Here is a 21,288-nt window from a genome sequence, read left to right as displayed (position 1 = left end):
TTTTGATTCATTTTAAGAAAGGTTTTGTTATATTAATTCTCAACGAACTTTTTCTTTCAGTATCCCACACAGAAATTTGCAAGAAAATCTTCATCTGCCAACTCCCTCCGACTGAGCCCACCAAAGGTATGTCACAAACCTTACTGAAGTATACAAATTGAATGGCTTGTCAATAATTTTAGATTTAATTCTTTCGGAATGTTTTTGTTTTGAAGAAATACTAGACAGTGGTTCAGTGTAGTGTTTTCTTCAGGTTGTGGCCTTGCATCTTCTGGCACAGTAGAATTGAAAAGATTGCACATAACCATCACTGCATACACATCAGCCTCATAAACATCAACCCACATAAACATCAGCCACATAAACATCAGCCACATGGACATCAGCCTCCTAAACATCAGCCCACATAAACATCACCACATAATCATCAACCCACATAAATATCAGCCACATAAACATCAACCCACATAAACATCAGCCACATAAACATCAGCCACATGGACATCAGCCTCATAAACATCAGCCCACATAAACATCATCACATAATCATCAACCCACATAAATATCAGCCACATAAACATCAATCCACTTAAAAATCAGCCACATAAAAATCAGCCACATAAACATCAGTCACATAATCATCAGCCACATTAACATCAGCCACATAAACATCAACCCACATAAACATCACCACATAAAACAACAGCCACTTAAACATTAGCCACATGATCATCAGCCACATAAACATCAATCCACATAAACATCACCACAAAAACATCAGCCACATAACCATCACCACATACACATCAGCATCATAAACATCAGCCAAATAAATATCAACCCACATAAACATCAGCCACATAAACATCTGATACCAGTAATGGGAGTAATAGCTCATCTAATTAAGCATAATAAATGAACAGGAAATGGAAGAATAACAGTGCTGATGATAACAAAAGAAAAAATATTGACTTAACAATGAGAAAAGTGAAACATGTATTGTTTGTAACTGTGCATTAGTTTAAAAGAAAATGCCCTTGACAGAGTTATGTGTTGGCACTTGTGTTACTTTGATACAGTTATGTGTGTAGTCACTCTTGTTACTTTGTTAGTGTTAAGTGTGTAGACACTTGCATTACTTTGATAGAGTTATGTCTGTAGGCACTTTTGTTGCTTTGATAGAGTTATGTGTAGACACTTGTGTTACTTTGATTGAGTTATATGTAGGCACTTGTGTTACTTTAATTGAGTTACATGTAGGCACTTGTGTTACTTTGATAGAATTGTGTATAGATGATTGTGTTACTTTGATAGAATTATGTGTAGGCACTTGAATTACTTTGATAAGGTTACGTGTAGATACTTGTGTTACTTTGATAGAATTATGTGTAGGCACTTGAATTACTTTGATATAGTTATGTGTAGACATTTGTGTTACTTTGATAGAATTATGTGTAGGCACTTGAATTACTTTGTTATAGTTATGTGTAGACATTTGTGTTACTTTGATAGAGCTATGTGTAGGCCCTTTTGTTACATTGATTAGTATCTGTATAAATTCATATGATGAATAAGAACATGTGAAAATAATTTAGTAGTAATGAGAAATGATGACATGAATGTGGTAATTAAAAGGACTTGAATGTTCTCGTAAGTGCAGTGATGTAAAAAAGTAACATGTTAATGATGTCATAATAAACAAGGTCCCCTGAAACTAAGACAGGAACCATAAATTAGACCCAAGGGCAATTGATCCCCATGATTGAATTTGATACAGGATATTAGTAGTGGTGCTAGTTTCACTATTGTTTGTTGGAGAAATGTTTTTCTTTTTGTACTCCTGTCATAAGGCATGGAATGTATCATGTTATGATGATGTCCCTCCATATGTATGTCTGTCTGTTCCCCAATTCTTTTCTTTTCAACAAAATTATTCAAGTTCTCCATCAAATGAGATTATCAAATCTTATAAGTACAATGCATTTGGAAGAAGGAAAAGATATATTACTTTCAGGCTCAAATGCTCCAAGGTCACAGAGATGAAAAGAAGGAAAATTGTCACTTGACTTTTATAGCAGATGCCTTGAGCAAGCTTTATAAATTACTTGCACTGGAGATGAGAAAAACACCTATTGATTTGGGGTCAAAAGTTCAATGATCAAGGTCACAGTGACTCTAAGAAGACAAATGGTTTCTGTGTGATATATTGAGTTATTTATCACCTTCTTTGATCAGACTTTGTAGATTGCCTGCACTTATAATAAGGAAGACACCCATTCATTTTGCGGTCAAAATGTGAAAGGTCAAGTTCATATGGACTGAAGAAAGAAAAAAGAAAAACAATTATTTTTTAAACTACTTAAGTTCTGTGCCACATGCCTTGACTAAAAACTCAGGAGGATAGCTTGAATTTGAGAGAAGGAAGATATCTATATATTGGGGTTGTCATCTCAAGATGGCTGTTGTTTCCTATTGTTAGACAACATTGCTTAGCAACAATAGCATAATACACAAGTTAAATGGGTACTGCATCTTTCGAATCCTTAGTGTCTGATCATTAAAATATGATTTTAGATAATAATAAAAAAGCATTATAATTCTGAGTACCATATATGCTGACATATATGTTGAGTCCAAATGCAAACTGCTCAGACCCAGATAATGTATTAGGTGATCTTAATCTACACAGTTTGCTAGGATTAATCAATAGAACTAACAACAGAGACCTTGATATGCTAATGCATTATGGGATGGCAGATCAGTGTGTTGTTGGCAGTCAGACTCAACTTACAAACAAGTGTATACGGTTCCTCATGGTGGGCATATAATGTACCATTTTCCATATCTTGTTTTTACATATTTTAGCAGTAGTGACCTACCCAAAAATGTCAAGAACATTCGACATAAAGAAAGAATTTATGTTTTTATACATGCACTACATGACAGTATGTGTTGGAAAAAATGTAACTTTTGTTGCATATCTAGTGAGTTTACATCCTGAAAAAGAGGAAAATCAGTCCAGGTTCATTGCAAGCACTTCACACAGGAATGTCAGCTATGACACTGCTCTTTCCTTTCAAGTTGTAATGTTATATTTGAATACTTAATATCATTGATTTCCTTTATATACCATCAACACACATTGAAAAAGTGTTTTGTTTACTACATGGTGTAAATCTAATACTTGCATTCATTGTTGGATAAACTCCAGTCAACATACTAGCAAGAGATGATCAGACCAGTAAAATTGACCAGAGTTTCTAAAATTTGTCCTAATTAGAGTGGATGGTTGTGTATTAAATTCTAATGACCATATTTGGATGAAAAAGGAAGAACTTGCAAGGTAGGTGTATCTGGAAGAGTCTGATAGAAATCATATTTCATCATCCAGGTGTTCCATCCATCAACAATTTGGCTTGTGCAACATAACTTGTTGGACTTTTTTGCATCTTTATATTTATTAGATCCCAAAAAAGTTAATATCCAGCTGTCAGCATCATCAATAGTTGTGGCCTTTGATTGCCTGTTCAACTAACTTTCATTTCTGCAGCTTATCTTTGTCAATGATTGTTGTATTTCAGCCAAATTTGGCATGTGTCTTTATATTAAAGTCCCTTAATAATTTTTATTTCAAACAAATTACACAACATAATTTGCAGGAGTTATGTCCCATGATTGTCTGTCTTCCTGACTTTGGTGTTCCAAACACAACATTACAAAGGATTGTGGGAGTTCAACTGAGATATGCTGCTGCATATTAATGAGATGTCAAAATAGTTTTATTTCCAGCAATCCACTGCATCATTTACATGACTTATTCCCCCCTTCCATCCTCACCCTTATTTGTTGATCTTAATTCCTGACTTTACTTTGCACTCAATGACTTTGCCAAGATTTGTTGGATTTCAACCAGATTTGTTATGCAGTTTTGTTTTGATGAGACCATGGGAGAGTTCCATCATTCCATGATGAGACCTTGTGTACATTCAATTTCCATCATTCTATGATGTGACCTTGTGTGAATTCAGTTTCCATCATTCCATGATGAGACTTTGTGTGAGTTCAGTTTCTTCATTCTGTGATGAGACCCTGTGTGAGTTCAGTTTCCTCATTCTGTGATGAGACCTTGTGTGAATTCAGTTTCCATCATTCCATGATGAGACCTTGTGTGAATTCAGTTTCTTCATTCTATGATGAGACCATGTGAGAGTTCCATCATTCCATGATGTGACCTTGTGTACATTCAATTTCCATCATTCCATGATGAGACCTTGGGTGAACTCAGTTTCCATCATTCCATGATGAGACTTTGTGTGAATTCAGTTTCCTCATTCTGTGATGAGACCTTGCGTGAATTCAGCTTCCATCATTCCATGATGAGACAGTGAGTGAGTTCAGTTTCAACATTTCCATGATGAGACCTTGAGTACGTTCAATTCCCGTCATTCTATGATGAGACCTTGTGTACATTCAATTTCCATCGTTCCATGATGAGACCTTGCGTGAATTTAGTTTCCTCATTCTATGATGAGACTTTGAGCGAGTTCAGTTTTGACCATGCCATGATGAGACCTTCAGTGAGTTCATTTTCCATAATTTCATGATAAAACCTTTTGTGAGTTCAGTTTCCATCATTCTGCGATGAGACTTGTGGATGTTCAGTTTCCATCATTCTGTGATGAGACCTTGTGTTAGTTCAGTTTCCATCATTCTGTAATGAGAAATTGTGTGAATTCAGTTTCCATAATTCCATGACTTTATTACCATTCCTGCAAACATTCCAGATAGCTTTATGTTCTTTCCAGACTTGATAAGTGTGATTTGTGGTTGTTACAAAGGGGGGAGGGTCATGTGATATAAGCAAATTACCGGTAGCACAGTTGAGAATAAGTTACTTACTGATATAAACCAAAAGAAAATAACTGCAAGTTCAAATTTGAATAAAATGAAATGAAATATCTGCAGCATTTAATGCAGTTAACCAATAGCAGCTAGACTTGGCATTGTCATGTATCATCACCACACACATGCACACACTCACATAATCACAACCAGACAGACATGGAAATAAAATACACAAAGTTTCTGTCTTTAAAATTCATACGACTGCAGAATACAATGTTAACTTGTCATGGCTGACTTTGCTGCTCTCCATAGTTATATGGAGGGCTGAAGGTGATACAAGCTTCATTATTGTACATCTTTGCACTCATTTGAGACTGGATGGTACTTTAACTGTTCTTCAGTGATGATCTTTGTGAATTTTTTCTCAGCATTAAATCATTCTTTTTCTGCTATGCCAGTGGATGTCATACATTCCAGAATGACTAATGTCAGTATGGTGTTTGCAGTATGTGCAAAGTATAAAAATTCTCACGTTGCTGCTGCGCTTCACAAAGTCAAACTCGGTTAACCAGAAGTTCTAAAATTCAGTTTTGTCAGGTTTTGCTCTTTTTACAGAGGGTTCATCCTTCTCATCGTCACACAGCATGCTTTCAAAATTGCCTTTTAAAGAATGAATCACACTACCACATCAACACTGCTCCTAACTTTATCATACTATAGTCTGACTATACATCTCCATTTGTTTGTACCCCCCTATAGATTTCAATAATGGAAAACTTGAATGTGATAAAAAGTGCAAGGAACTTAGTCAATTCATTCACTGATTTATAATTTATAACCTGACTGTCAGTAGAGTGGCCCTAACACCATCATCATCTGCGTGTTTCATGCTTAACGAAAGTTTTCAATATAATAGACAGACATGCTTGAGATCCATTTCCAGTTCCTGGACAAGTCCATTTTCAGCAAAGGGGTATGTGCACAATGCATACATATGTCATCTGCTTCCGATATTTACAATGTTGAATAGAATGACAACAAATTTGCCTTTCACATGGATTTAACAAGCAGTTTAATTTTTATGTGCATGTGTGCAAAGGGATGTAATTCCAAATTCTCAACATTCTGGTAATTTACGGAATTATCCAGCAGTTACTGAATAGGATGAACTACAGCATTATGTTGTCAGATGGAAATAAACTAACCCATAGTGTACACAATATGGCACTGTGTTAGTATGGAAAGTGCATTAAGCATGAAAGATGAAGGGGATGCCAGCATTATGTCAGTATTAGTGCCATTCCTGTTACAGTCAGGTTAGAAATTATAAATCAGTGATTCAATTGACTTAGTTCTCTGCACTTTTTATCACATTAAATGTTTTTGTTATTGAAATCAGTAACGGGGTACAAACAAACGGGGATATTTAATGAGACTATGACTACTGAAATCAGTGTTTCCACAGTGAAGGAAAATCTTGGAAAGATCCTTAAATCAAATTTTGTGAGGGAAAGAATGGAAAAGTCATGGAAAATTGCCAAAAATTTATGGAAAGACAGGGAAATAGCCAAAATTTGTGTTAAAGAGGGTGGATCAGTTGGCTGTAAAGGGAAGAGGAGGCCATTTTTCAAAAAAAAAGCTGATTTCATTGCTATCTTCCTATCAGATTTAACTTTATGGCCAGTTTGTCATAAACATAAAAGTACTTAGTTATGAAAATTAAAAAAATAGTCATGGAGAAGTTATGTAGAGGTCATTAGAAAAAATCAGGAGTCCTGTGAAATATTTATGTTTTGTATTTTATGCATGGAACGAAATATGACTGAAGATACATTCCTTCTGATCAACATCTGGATTCTGGTTTATTCAAGAAAATTCAAACACATTATATTTTCCATACCTGTTTCATGTTATAATTTCTATACGTGTTTCATGTTTAATCAAGAAAATTCAAAAGCATTATATTTTCCATACCTGTTTCATGTTATAATTTCTATACCTGTTTCATGTTTAATCAAGAAAATTCAAAAGCATTATATTTTCCATACCTGTTTCATGTTTATTCAAGAAAATTCAAAAGCATTATATTTTTCATACCTGTTTCATAATATTTTCCATACCTGTTTTATGTTTATTTAACAATATTCAAGCACATTTTATTATCAGCAGGCTCTGTAAAGGGTGTACCATAAATTCCTCATGATTGAGTAACTATCTCCTACAATAATTTATTTTAGACATTCAAGTCTACATTTTTTCCTTCATTTATACTGCTTTGAAATTTAACACAAAAAGGATTTCGCAGAAGATTTGTCTCTCCTTGATGTAAACTCTAATCAAAGTCAATAGAACATTGCAGTCAGCAGTGAACTTGATCATCGTATGCTTCTCTATTTAATAAGCTAGCTTGGGGTGCACTTGATTCAATCAGTCTAAAATCAGCTATCGTGATCTTTTGTGTTTATTTTCTGGGGATCTTTTTACGCACCCCATAGGCACCACACACAACCAGAAAAAATGGGACACTACCAAAAAAAAAACTAAAAAAAACCCTAAAATGTGTGTATTTTCTTGCACCAAGGATTAAAATTTAAAAAGACCATTAATACAGTGACGCAGCCAAGAATGAATACTTAAAGAAACAAAATGTATATTAAAGTGAAAAGAAGTATCTAATCAATTATATATATGTTGAAATTATTATTTTCAAGCATTATGTTATTAATATTTTCTATTTGTATGTTCAATTACTTACAATTGTGGTCATAAATTGGATATATAATTGGCTTGTCATTCTCCCATAATTTTATAATTATTTCATATAAAAAATAAATTTTGTGCTGTATTTTTAGACCAATGCCTTTTAAAATAACTATAATTTTGAAAGAATATAGCTGGAGGCCTAGAAGACAGTAACCAGGAGTTATGGCCCCTGATTGTCAGTCCTCCAGACTTTACTTTCTATAGTATTACATTACCAATGATTGTAGGAATTTAAAAAAAAAAAATTGTACTTGACTTAATAGTCTTTTAATGAGTTTCATGCCCAGCATTCCAAATTATATTTTGGAAGAGTTATGGTTCCTGCATGTACATCGCCCATAACTTTAGGAATGTTGTACTTTGACCAAATTTACCATGCACCTTTTATAACAATGAGACCTTGAATATGTTGGATTTCCAGTATTCCATGTCATCATTTAGAGAAGTTGTGGCCTTTCTCCTAACTTTGACTACCAATAATGAGTTCTTATGTTTAAAGTTCTGCTAGGTAAATTGTAATTACTGATGGAGTTGGTGGTGGGAGGCACTTTTTTATGTACCCACTGCTGATAGCACTAGTTAAACATCATTTGATTCACATTCTAAAGAAAAATCAATTATTTACACAATCTGACCATGTTGGCAGGTTTGGCCATTACTCCAGTCCATCAAAAATCAGTATGGACTGGGCTGTAGTTTGAGGTTACCTGTAAGTGACAATTACAAACACAAATCTCTCAACTTTTTCAGAAAAATTGATAAATAGGATGAAACAGCATTTCATTTTACTAAACCTGTCCTCCTTTTCATAAAATTTCTATTTTTTCAGAGGAAGAATCATTGTGCAAGGGATTAAAAATTACTATGTAGAGCTAAATTTGTAAAGTTGGAAACTTTTGTTATTCTTCAATAAAGAGTTGTGAAATTCCTCAGGTAAAACTTAGAATACTTTCAAGAAAATTAAAGAGCCTATGTCCTAATTTTTATGTCAATCAACTTTTCAGTACAAAATTTTTTGTTATCAACTTAGAAGTAGGAAATTGGAAATGTTCTGGTAAAATTAGAGCTGGACTTATTATTTTGGGCCATACCTATTATCTTGATAACTGTTGAATTTTTTAACATAGGAACTGGTTACTACACATGGTAACAAGTTAGCCAAGCTAACCCATCCCTACCCCATCCCCACCCCCAACTTCTTGGCTGGACCCTCCTTGATGTTCAACCTTGTCTTTTAACACAAAGCATATTTAGTAAGCTGAACAAATTTATGTACAAATTGAAAATCAGAATAAAATATCTTACTCTGAAATGTTTCTTTGAAAACAAGCTTTCAGCATGAACTGAAATGTTGTAATACATCTGCCCTGGTTACAGCCAAATGCTATACAGTACCATCATCTGCTATTCTAAGATATGATACAGAATAATATTAATATTAATATCTCCTTCACTCATACTTTATATAGTAATATGTAGTTGTGACCATATGGTGGCACCATATAGCCTGTATTGTGCTGGAGGAATTTGCAAACAACATCAGCCCTAACATTTGTCATAAGTCTAAAGTATTTAAAATAACATCTTAATATAATCTATATTGATTTTTACATTTAACTCCCATTAATTGCCAGTATAGAATATACTGATGGTGTCAATCATACTGCTAGTGTCAATTATCTTACCAATTCGGATCAATAGAACAGTTATAAAGTGAAATGTTAAACTCTAACAGGACAAATTGAAAACAAAATAAGCTGGAAATTTACCAATTTTTCTCTGTAATTTTTTCAGGGCAAGGGTAGAGCAATTTCATCCCCAAATTCACCAGTAAATAATCGTAGAGTGGTTTCAAGTCCTCATGAAATGACACAGCCACAACCATGTGAGTGTATTGCCCCATCGAGTGACCGTGAGCTTCTTGCTAGAACTGAGAAATCTGCCACAATTCCTAGAACACAGCATGAAGCTTTCCAAGAAGATCAAGTCTTTTCTCCACGTGGAATACTTAAGCACCCATCAGACATGTCAGTGTATGACAATGTTTCTGGTGATGGTAGGACTCTAGTGAGGCGAAGGAGTGCACACAGTTCTCTTGGCAGGTCATCCACCAGACAGTTGGTTCTAGTCCATGAAAATCCCCACAATTCATCAAGCACATCAGCCTCTGCTGTGAGACCAATTCCTAACAATGGAAGAACAGCATCAGTTCCCCCTCAAAACAAAGCCAATTTAGTTAGGAATACAACAGTACCTGGGGCTGAAGACCCTTTTACTTCCTTTGGAGAAGATGCTGAATTAGAAACAAGACCAGCACCATCTAGTAAATCTGAAAATGTAAGATTAGAGACAGCTTTCATTGGAAATGTAGATATTGTTGTAAGTGGAAGAAAAAGTGTTACCCTTGCAACTTTACCAAAGAGCAAAGAAGGTTTAGTGAAAGAATCAACAAAGGATGTTTGGAGTACAGAAGATCTTGAAGAATCCAATAACATTGTTGTAAGGAAAGATCGTGTCTGGATTTTATCACCACAGCCCCAGAGAATTCAAGTTCCTGAACTCACACTCCAATCATCATCATCTGAGTCTCCAGAATGGCCTTCACCTCCAGAACCTTTGACCCCTTCAACCCCATTAACCCCAGTGTGCAATATTGAGTTTGATAGTGATTCTATTAGAAAAATGTTACAATCATTACCTATATCTGCTGAGGATGATTCCAGAGGTTCTAGCAACTCTAGTCCCCAAGATCGTGACCTTGGCTTCATTGATGAGCCATATTTTCAAGGTCAAACAACAGATAATCGGAGAGACTCAAGGACAAATTACTCAGATTGTGATTGTACAGTTTCTAGTGGCAGAAAAAATCCAAATCAGGTCATGCAGAATGAAAAAGTTGTCACAAAAGGTGGACAACAAGAGTCAATTGAAATACCAGGTATGGATCCTAAATTATTCCCAAAGTGCGATTTACCAGGCAACTACTGTGCTAGAGACAGCTATGGACAAGACTCTAACCCTGACAGTGGTATAGGGGGAATGGTTGGAGATGGGGCCACATCTCTGTGCTCAGCAGAAAGTGTACCATCCTCATCAACTGTCCAGGCTTCATGTAAGTCCTGTTTACAAGTCACAAATCACCTTATGTCAAAAGATGGCCTGATTGTTGTCGTAATTTATGACTGTCACCATGCAGTTTACTAAGTCAACACTATTGCTTGTTTTGCAGTCTTTCTGGTCTTAAGGATTTTTATATTAAAGATTTCACTAATGCTGGGGTGGATCACACATGGAAGGTTTGGCATATTTACCTGCAAGATTTACTTCCCCTAGAATTTAATAGGTATTTAGATAGACATGTTGGTATACCTAACAAATTCCCAATGTTGTGGGCATATATTAATTAATGCTAAATTTAGGCCTGTCTCATTTTCAGAATGATACTCTTGAAGTGTAATAGCCTCTGCCTTTCTTTCTCTGTCTCCATCTCTTTCTCTGTTATTAGCCTGCAAATTATCTTTATACAAAGTTTTGGATCGAATGCACAGTGAATGCACAGCACCAAATTTTTGTCATGCACAATTTTTTTCATAGATCCTTCTTTTCCAAAAAGAAGTAGAAAAACCAACTGCCATGAATATGAAAAAGCATGCCCATGACTAGCATGTTTGTCAAGCTTACATGGGTAGATATGTTAGTAGATAGGTAGGCAAATAGGTAGGTAGGTAGGTCGGCTAGGTATATGACAACAGTAATATTAAGCGTAGTGTACAAGTCAGTGTTTTCACTAGGATTTGAACAAGTGACAAATAAAGTCAATTTCGTTTGTAACATAAAGGTTAAAACACTGTTTTACAATCAATGAATACTGCTAAATCCATGAATTATTTATGGGGTTTTGTGTTGTTCTGATTGGTTTCATAATTTGGTCACTTCAGGTTACATGGCCTTTGAATCAGATATGATTTCCATATTTCATTTTGGTTGAGATTTAGTTTTACTGTTCTAGATTTTGGCCTTTTTGTGAAAAACAAGCCCCAATTTTAGCTAGATATCATGTGGACAGATTGATTGATTATCAATCAGTCATTAGTTAGTAGAAACCAATGATTATCCATGTAATTTTTGTGATGACTAGTTGACTACAAAAATTATGTTCATCCCTTACTATAAGATCTATATTGTAACTATACTTTGTGAACATACTTTTTGTTCATTTACATGAATTGGCAATGTCTAGCCTTTGGAAGTCAATTCATATCTTTTGTTTATTTAAATGAATTATCAATGTCTAGCCCTTGGAAGTCAATTCATATGTTTTGTTCATTTAAATGAATTGTCAGTGTCTAGCCTTTGGAAGTCAGTTCATATTCATTGTTCATTTAAATTAATTGTCAGTGTCTAGCCTTTGGAAGTCAATTCTTATTTTTGCATCATTTAAATTAATTGTCAGTGTCTAGCCTTTGAAAGCCAATTCATATGTGCTTGGATCATAGCATTCATTACAAATATGGGAAGGGGTGGGGATCTTTTGCAACTTAATTTCCAAGTCAGAATTAAAATGCTGTAAAAACTTCAAAATAGAACGGCTTATAGTATTCATTATTTATATTTAATTTCTGGATGTCACACTTTCCCTTCTGCTGTATAACTTGAAAGCCATTTGACATTAAGAGATGCAACTTGGACTGCTTGTTACATCATCATCAGAGGCTTATCACATAACAAAATGGAGGTCATCAAGTTCAAACCAGTTTTTGTTTTTTTTACATTTTCTCTTGAACTCTTGAACTTCAAAGCCGTTTGAGAGTAAGGGATGAAACATGGTGTACTTCTGCATCATTACTAGAAGGTGTCTTGTACTAGTATGGGGTTGCTATATTCAAAATCAAGGTCACAACTCAGTATTTGTGTTTTTCATCAAACTATCCATTCTAGAAGGTGTAATCGGATACCACATTGGAGGTTTTCAAGGTCAAGACCACAGTTCATTTTTTTAAAATATTTTCATCACATGTTTTCTTTAACTTATAACTTTGAAGCCATTTCATGATTACAAGATGAAACTTGTTATACATGTACATTATTACTAGTACTGTGTTATATACCACATTGGCAGTCCTATCGTCAAGGTCAAGACACTGTACTTTACATTTTTCACCAGACTTTCTCTTCTGCCCTATGACCTTGAAGCCTTTGAGATTTAGGGATTAAACCTATTTGCATGTGCATTGTCAATAAGGTGCGACATGTACAGCATGCAGGATAATGTCTTCAGGGTATAGGTCATGGCTTAATATTTTCTTTTAATTAAACTTTCCTATCTGTTCTTTAACATTAAAGCTGTTGGGAGATTAAGGGATGCATCTTGGTATACATGCATGTCATCAATAGCAGCTGTGTTGTATACCACATCTGGGTCTTATCTGTAAAGTCATTGTAATGGTTGTGTAGCACATTTCTGGTCTTATCTGTAAGGCAAGTATAATTGTTGTGTAAAACAGTTGTGTCTTATCTGTAAGGCAAGTGTAATGGTTGTGTCGCACATTTGGGTCATATCTTTAAAGTCATTGCAATGGGTGCTTAGCACATTGTTGGTCTTATATATAATTGTTGGTCTTATATGTAAGGCCAGTGTAATTGTTGTGTAGCACATTACTGGTCTTATCTGTAAGGCACGTGTAATTGTTGTGTAGCACTTTATTGGTCTTATCTGTAAGGCAAGTGTAATGGTTGTGTAGCACATTATTGGTCTTATATGTAAGGCCAGTGTAATTGTTGTGTAAAACATTTGTGTCTTATCCGTAAGGCAAGTGTAATGGTTGTGTAGCACATTTATTGGTCTTATCTGTAAGGCCAGTGTAACTGTTGTATAGCACATTATTGGTCTTATCTAGTGTAATTGTTGTGTATCACATTATTGGTCTTATCTGTAAGGCCAGTGTAATGGCTGTGTAGCACATTGTTGGTCTTATCTGTAAGGCAAGTGTAATGGTTGTGTAGCACATTGTTGGTCTTATCTGTAAGGCAAGTGTAATGGTTGTGTAGCACATTGTTGGTGTTATCTGTAAGGCAAGTGTAATTGTTGTGTAAAACATTTGTGTCTTATCTGTAAGGCAAGTGTAATGGTTGTGTAGCACATTTATTGGTCTTATCTGTAAGGCCAGTGTAATTGTTGTATAGCACATTATTGGTCTTATCTAGCGTAATTGATGTGTATCACATTATTGGTCTTATCTGTAAGGCCAGTGTAATGGTTGTGTAGCACATTGTTGGTCTTATCTGTAAGGCCAGTGTAATTGTTGTATAGCACATTATTGGTCTTATCTAGTGTAATTGTTGTGTATCACATTATTGGTCTTATCTGTAAGGCCAGTGTAATGGTTGTGTAGCACATTGTTGGTCTTATCTGTAAGGCCAGTGTAATTGTTGTATAGCACATTATTGGTCTTATCTAGCGTAATTGTTGTGTATCACATTATTGGTCTTATCTGTAAGGCAAGTGTAATGATTGTGTAGCACATTTATTGGTCTTATCTGTAAGGCAAGTGTAATGGTTGTGTAGCACATTTGGGTCTTAACTTTAAGGTTGTTGTATTGGGTGTGTAGCACATTGTTGGGCTTATCTTTAAGTATTTGCAATAGTTGTGTAGCACATTGTTGGGCTTATCTTTAAAACTTGTGTAATTGTTGTGTATCACATTGTTGGTCTTATCTGTAAGGCAAGTGTAATTAACTTTAAGGTTGATGTATTGGGTGTGTAACACATTGTTGGGCTTATCTTTAAGGGTAGTGCAATAGTCGTGTAACACATTTGGGTCTTATCTTTAAGACCAATGTAATTGTGTTTTATATTGAATTGTGCTATTTTGCTTTCCTTTCACCCCTGTAATTTCAGAACCAATTATGATGAAGAGATGAAACATAGTAGAACTATATGGCCATAGAACACAATTAATTTTACTATATGTTCTCTACATTTGTTTTTCAGTATTGACCTTTCCACTGTGTGACAATCAATACAAATCATATGTTAATCTAAAATACTATCAAAGATGACTTCACGGTGAAGTTCTTGTCAAAGGTTGACCTGCTCTTTTTTGAGATGCTGGACTGTCAACACAGCAGCATGTAAGCAGAACACAGATTTCACTTCCAGATCATCACCAAGGCCTTATTACTCACTGTGCACTGTCGCCAAAATACACACGGACAACCACACCCTGAGGTCATATTCTCAAGAATAAACAATTACCTTTAAATCCCTACCAAACATGCATAAATAAAACTCTTCTATCACCACCAAAATAAGAGAGGAACAAATGTTCTAAAAATAGACTAGAATTACATTCATGGGTACTGAACTGGAAGTACTAATTGTGACCTGATTCCATATACCCAGTGGCATCACTAGGGTTGGTGTCACCCAGTGCGGTAACTCATGGTGTCACCCCCATGGACCTACTTCCTGCACAAAAATACAAAAATTTCACAGACAGTCATTTTGGTGACACCCTCTCTGATAGTGTCACCCAGGTGCGGTCCACAACCCCTGCACCCCCCTAGAGACGCCACTGTATATACCTTCACTAAAAGGTGTCACCACACTGGGGCTCTTTAAACCACATTGGGGGTCTTCAAAGTTAAGCTTTCAAGTCAATATTTATTCCAGTAAAATTTGCCATGTTGCTTCGTAACTAAAATCTTTTTATGGTAATTGGATAAAGCTTGATATACTAGGATGTTGTAAGTAGAAGATGTGTTACATTGGATGTTTGAGAGTTTTCTTCAAGTTCAAGGTCACAACTCTATATATTAAGGTTTCCTTTGTTTCTGCTTTATATCATAAAAGCAGGTTGAGGTGCACTGCAAAAGATTCCGAATATTTTAATCAGCAGATATCAGAACACCATCACATCTAACGATCATGTTGTTTTTAATATTTATTTGGCAGATACAAGCATCTCACATTTGCCATAAATGGCATGTCATGAAATAAACAAAAATATTAAATTCAAAGACAAATAATATTTATATCGAGACATGGGTTGGGAAGTAAAATGGATCATACAAAGTTTATTGTGAATTTACTCAAATTTGTGAGTCATAAAATCACATTTGTATGAAATTGTGTAAACTGTAAGTTAATAGAAAATGTTTTAAGATTTTGCAGTACATGAGCTTTTCTATTTAATTCTAAAGCTTGTTTTGTGTTTAGAACATATAATATAAATCATTTGTTAAATTTTGCACAAAGAACAGTGCTATCAAATAAAACCTGTTTATTGTTTGTCATTTTGTGCATTTCAAGCATTGCCAAAAAAGAGACAATAAAAGAAAAAGAAAAAAAATGACAAATATTGGCTGCCTTATCATTGTAAAACAATATTCATATCACATTTTGTAACGATTGTTAAGCTTGATTGTTTATCGTCAGTTCACTTTTCATATGTAATATAAGAATTGAAATTCAATGAAGCATTGAGGAAGGTTGTTGATTGCCTTTGAAACTCATGCCCCACTCCATTTTATTTCCTTTACTTAACATAAAGATTTGATAAAAGCAGTCTGTTTGTATGTTTGTTTGACATGAATATTTGATATATGCAAGTCTATCATAGTGTAATAGGAAACTAAACACTTGTAAATGTGTATACATTCTGAATATTTGCAGACTTTTGTCAAAAAGAGATAGCTCAAAATATTCTTCTTTAGGCATTGGGACATCTATCATGTGGCATTTAGTTCATGGAAATAACTGCCAGTCTTGTGTCAAGCACTGTAAGTTTTACATTCATTGCTCCAATCAAATTAAGCAATGTCAGAAAAAGAAGAATATACACATCATTCCTGTTAATAAGAGACATACAAGTGTGGTGCATTATGACTGAGGTCACTTTATCCTCAGGTAGGTTAAATGAAAGTTATCTCATCTATACAGTAATTCTTACTATTAATGTGTACTGTATTATAAGCAAGGTCACCTTATAATGAGGCATGTTAACTGAAAGTGTTTTGTATGCAGTAATTCCTCACTAAAATGATGTTAATGGGAGACATAAAAGAATGCTTATAAGTGAGGTTACCTTATAGAGAGATATCAAAACTTTTTGTGTCTCATACATAGTATCCATGAACATAGCCATGTTATATTTGAACAACATTATAATGAAGTATGTTATAATGAGGTGTTTGGGATAGCATTATAACAAGGTTTATTATAATTAAATGTTTGGGACAACATTGTAATGAGATTGTTATAGTGAGATGTTTGGTACAGCATTATAATGAGGTGTGTTATAGTGAGATGTTTTGGATAGTGTTATAGTGAGGTATATTATAGTGAGGTGCTATAGACATATAATGAGGTACATTATAATGAGATGTTTTGGACAGTATTATAATGAGTTATGTTATAGTGAGGTGTTTGGGACAGCATTATAACAAGGTTTATTATAATAAAATATTTGGGACATTATTGTAATGAGGCATATTAAAGTGAGATGTTTGGAACAGCATTATAATGAGGTGTGTTATAGTGAGATGTTTTGGATAGTGTTATAGTGAGGTATATTATAGTGAGATGCTATAGACATATAATGAGGTACATTATAATGAGATGTTTTGGACAGTATTATAATGAGTTATGTTATAGTGAGGTGTTTGGGACAGCATTATAACAAGGTTTATTACAATAAAATATTTGGGACATTATTGTAATGAGGCATATTAAAGTGAGATGTTTGGAACAGCATTATAATGAGGTGTGTTATGGTGAGATGTTTTGGATAGTGTTATAGTGAGGTATATTATAGTGAGATGCTATAGACATATAATGAGGTACATTATAATGAGATGTTTTGGACAGTATTATAATGAGTTATGTTATAGTGAGGTTTTGGGACAGCATTATAACAAGGTTTATTATAATGAAATATTTGGTACATTATTGTAATGAGGCATATTAAAGTGAGATGTTTGGAACAGCATTATAATGAGGTATGTTATAGTGAGGTATTTGGGACAGATTGTAATGAGGTACATTATAATGAGATATTTGGGACAACACTATAATGAGGTACTTTATAGTGAGGTACATGTGAACAAGAACCGTGCAAGCTGCCAAATGCCCAAACAGAGTCTACATGAGGTATTATACAATACACATCCATTAACATGTTTATTATATATTCTATTTATTACTGGTACCAATTAACATATTTCCTTAAATTACTATTAAAATACTCAATTAAATAAGCTCTTCTTGTTCTTTACTCTGTTTCATTCATAATTTTTGTTCATGAAGCACATGAATATACCTAGTGAGTCAGACGACATAAGGTAATTAATGATGATGTATACTGCTTAATGATGACATGTATGGGAAATGACCATTCAGGTACCTCAGATGTCAAATTTATATGACAAAATTATAGCAAAAGTCATACAGGTCGTGTAGGAGCTCAGCACTAATTACTTCAGTTGTGGGTGTTGTTTTTAGAATTTAATTGTTGTACCTTGAAATGGTAGTTATTCACTTTATTTGGATCCTTATACATCCATATTCATTTGGAAGGTCATTATTTATGCACACTGAGAAGTACCTATGGCAAAATCAACATTAAAGTATGTGGAAATTTTTAGACAACATCAACCTAAATGTGTGATTCAGTACAATCCAGACTGAATGTTTCTTGATAACAGTTAAGGTGCAGATCATTCAATAATCAGGATGTTTAAGACTTTAGTTATGGTAATCAAAATTAGTATCATATTTTGAAACAACAATTTATATTTAATTTGAGTAAATGTGCTTATTATATGCTCATTTTCATCTCCAATAACTTTACATTGTCAGAATCATGCAATATTTTATGATGTTGCACTCATGTTTACTTCATATTGCACTCATGTGTGCTCAGTAGTGTATTATGAACTACTTTGTAAACAAACCATGTACACTCACATAGTAGGTGCTTTATGTTTTGGTTGATTAAATTTGTTTCTGAATGAACTAAAGCAGATGTTTCGTGGAATGTCACATACCAGCTGCTTTTCCACATTCTGCATTAACTTTTTTGTTACAATGTTTTGGATTTAGGCCGGCGATAGATGACAGATTTTTTAAAATTGCTGGGTCCTTTCAAATAACGTGCAAGTGACAAGGCATATACTATCTTCTTTAGCTGGTAATAAGAATGTCAAAAAATATACTTACAGTTTTACATCCTGAATTTCCTCAAAATGTACTTTCTTAGTTCTGCAAATCCAAATTACATGAGTCATGTCATGTGTTCTCAAGCTTGATTACACATTTTGAAATTGTACTGTAATTTCAACTATATTCCAAGTGCAATTACATCTCCTCCTTACTGCACTCAAAATACAATAAACATTGTATTCCATAGCATCTTTTTGATAATTGCAATTGAAAGACTTCATATTTTTCCCATGTTACGATTTCAAACTTTCATGACAGAACAGAAACACACTTGCAGATGTGAACATGCTGCTCCCTTGCTGCTGAAATCCAATGTACTTCATGTAGAATTGGCACAGATAAATCCAGTCTATAATCATGAATTTTCATAGAATCAATAAAAATACCAAAATGTATTCATTCCAGATCAAATAGAAAAGTTGTTGCACTGCACATTCATTCACAATATGACTCCATATTTAAATTGTAAGTAGACCAAAATGCCATTTGCTTTTGAAAGTTATGTCTAGTTCAAATTTATCTGGGCAGAGTTATGTGCGCATTAATAATGTTGTTGTATAATGATGAATCTGCGCTTCTGTATTTAGTTTGGAATATGGCATACATTCTGTTACTTTGTTTCTTATGAGGTATTTTTGTTTATATAATTAAGCCTTAGGTAGAATAAGAAAATGAGCATATAATAAAAAGGTTACTGAATTTGTATGGGAAAATATTAACTCGTTTTGTCTGATGGATATACTGCACTCCCAAGGTCAAGCAGTATTTCCATCTGGAAAACTCCTAGTTCTTATTTTCCCATACAAATGCAGTAGCCTATAAATACATTACCTTTATGACTTTTACTACAGGGTGTATATTTAATTTGTTTTTCTATTATACTGCTAAATATACACCTTAATGATGTAAAATATATTAGTCACTCTGTCTGGTTTACAGATTGTATCTTTGTCAAACAATTAAATAAGGCAACTACATTGTTTCTTTGTAGAAAAGTCAATAGAGGTGACCCCAACTTGATATGTTTTCTCATTACATTTTAATATCAGTAATACAATAACTGTTGCTATTGCATAGCTGGTACCTTTCTTGGTGGAAAATGCCTGGACTCTATGATGAGAATTTGTCCTCCCATTAGTGTGAACTTGATAATTTCAGAACACTGGATCACCCCTGAGACACTCCACAGACCATGGCCCACGTTTACTGCTTTTGGTTGCATGACTGTAATGTCAATGTTGTTTATGTTGAAGAAGATTTGCTATCATTTTGTGGGATAACAAGCAAATTTACAATATGTCTTGTGTGCATTTTCTTTGTCAATGTTTATATTAGAGCCCTGACTGAGTTTTTTCTCCGTTAATTTAAGCTCTCTTGAGAGTTATTAACATTTGTTCTGTACACATTGCATACAGCTTGACATTATGGTCTTCCTTTCTTACCCTACACAATCATTTAGTGATTCATTAATTTGGTTGTGCATTTTTGTACCTAAGGGTAGGGTATTTTTTTAAAATTTTCCCAAGCCTTACATAAATTGCAGTCTAGGGACTTGCCTTAATTTAATTGTTTTTTTACAAATCATTGTAATTCACATTACCTATATGGTGAATTGTGCTATTTTTTTTTTTATATGCTAGAAGAGGTCACACACCACTTATTAACCTTCACATTACATGCTCAGTTATCATTAGGTTCTTTTTGATATTAATTTTGGATAACTTCCTTGATTTTCTTCCATTTCTTATTAACAATCATATGTACCATTTTGATTTGCTGCTGATTTAGTAGTCCCTAGCTTTGGTTTAATCCTAGTTGACATACCTTGTATTTTTCTGTCCTGAGCTTAGGATTGCTTCCGTTTGCATTTAAACATTGTGAAATACCCACGTCATGTGACTTCCTGCTAAAAATATTACATTAGCATTGACTAAGTCCACACAATATTTTGTGTTTAAGTTTTTGCATTGATTTTTTTGGTATTAAAATCTTCTTTTCAGCAATGTCAAAGCAGGGTGTGGGTAGGTGTAGTCAGAAGAAATCTCATTAGAATACACACCACACTTATCATGCACTCCATGCAAGAGGATAAGCTCTTGCCAAGCATAGATATGCTGATAAAGCAAGCAAAAAGCTTCTTTCCTTATCCTCTTCAGAAATCTATGGTTTGTAATCTCTGAGTCCCTCGGGTCCGATGGGTGTCAGAACTTAATCCTTGGACTTGTAAAACAAAAAGCAATAATTTAATCATTGCCCCAGGATCTGTACTACACACATTACATCATGGTTTGTGTCTCAGAGTGTCAACACATGATAACTTTAAAACAAAAAACTTAGGCCCAGCTTTAGAAAAAAAGATACTTACAATAACTAACTTACATTATTATCCTCCAAAACTTGCTTGAAGACCTGAACAATGAAAAAAAATAACTAACCAACTTTACCGGAAATGCACATGA

The 21,288-nt window shown here is 34.2% G+C and overlaps 1 protein-coding gene across 6 annotated transcripts in view; it reads left to right on the top strand.

Annotated features, from left to right (window-relative positions):
- LOC149786049 (protein still life, isoform SIF type 1-like) overlaps positions 1-21,288 on the top strand; it is a 405,626-nt gene that overhangs the window by 222,475 nt on the left and 161,863 nt on the right. For 4 of the 6 annotated variants that reach the window (XM_089976333.1, XM_089976334.1, XM_089976332.1 and 1 more), the window contains 2 exons: positions 61-126; positions 9,403-10,720. In XM_089976333.1, coding sequence (XP_089832459.1) covers positions 61-126; positions 9,403-10,720 — 1,384 coding nt within the window. Of the gene's footprint in view, positions 1-60; positions 127-3,144; positions 3,344-4,449; positions 4,578-9,402; positions 10,721-21,288 lie in introns of those variants that run through there. The other 2 variants (XM_089976337.1, XM_089976336.1) reach the window with 2 other exon arrangements.

The sequence above is a fragment of the Sinohyriopsis cumingii genome, chromosome 12, assembly GCF_028554795.1.
Source record: "Sinohyriopsis cumingii isolate HCF-2022 chromosome 12, ASM2855479v2, whole genome shotgun sequence".
In the NCBI taxonomy this organism is placed as follows: Eukaryota; Metazoa; Mollusca; class Bivalvia; order Unionida; family Unionidae; genus Sinohyriopsis; species Sinohyriopsis cumingii.
The sequence above is the reverse complement of the archived record's forward strand: the minus strand, read 5'-3'. Positions and strand labels throughout refer to the sequence as shown.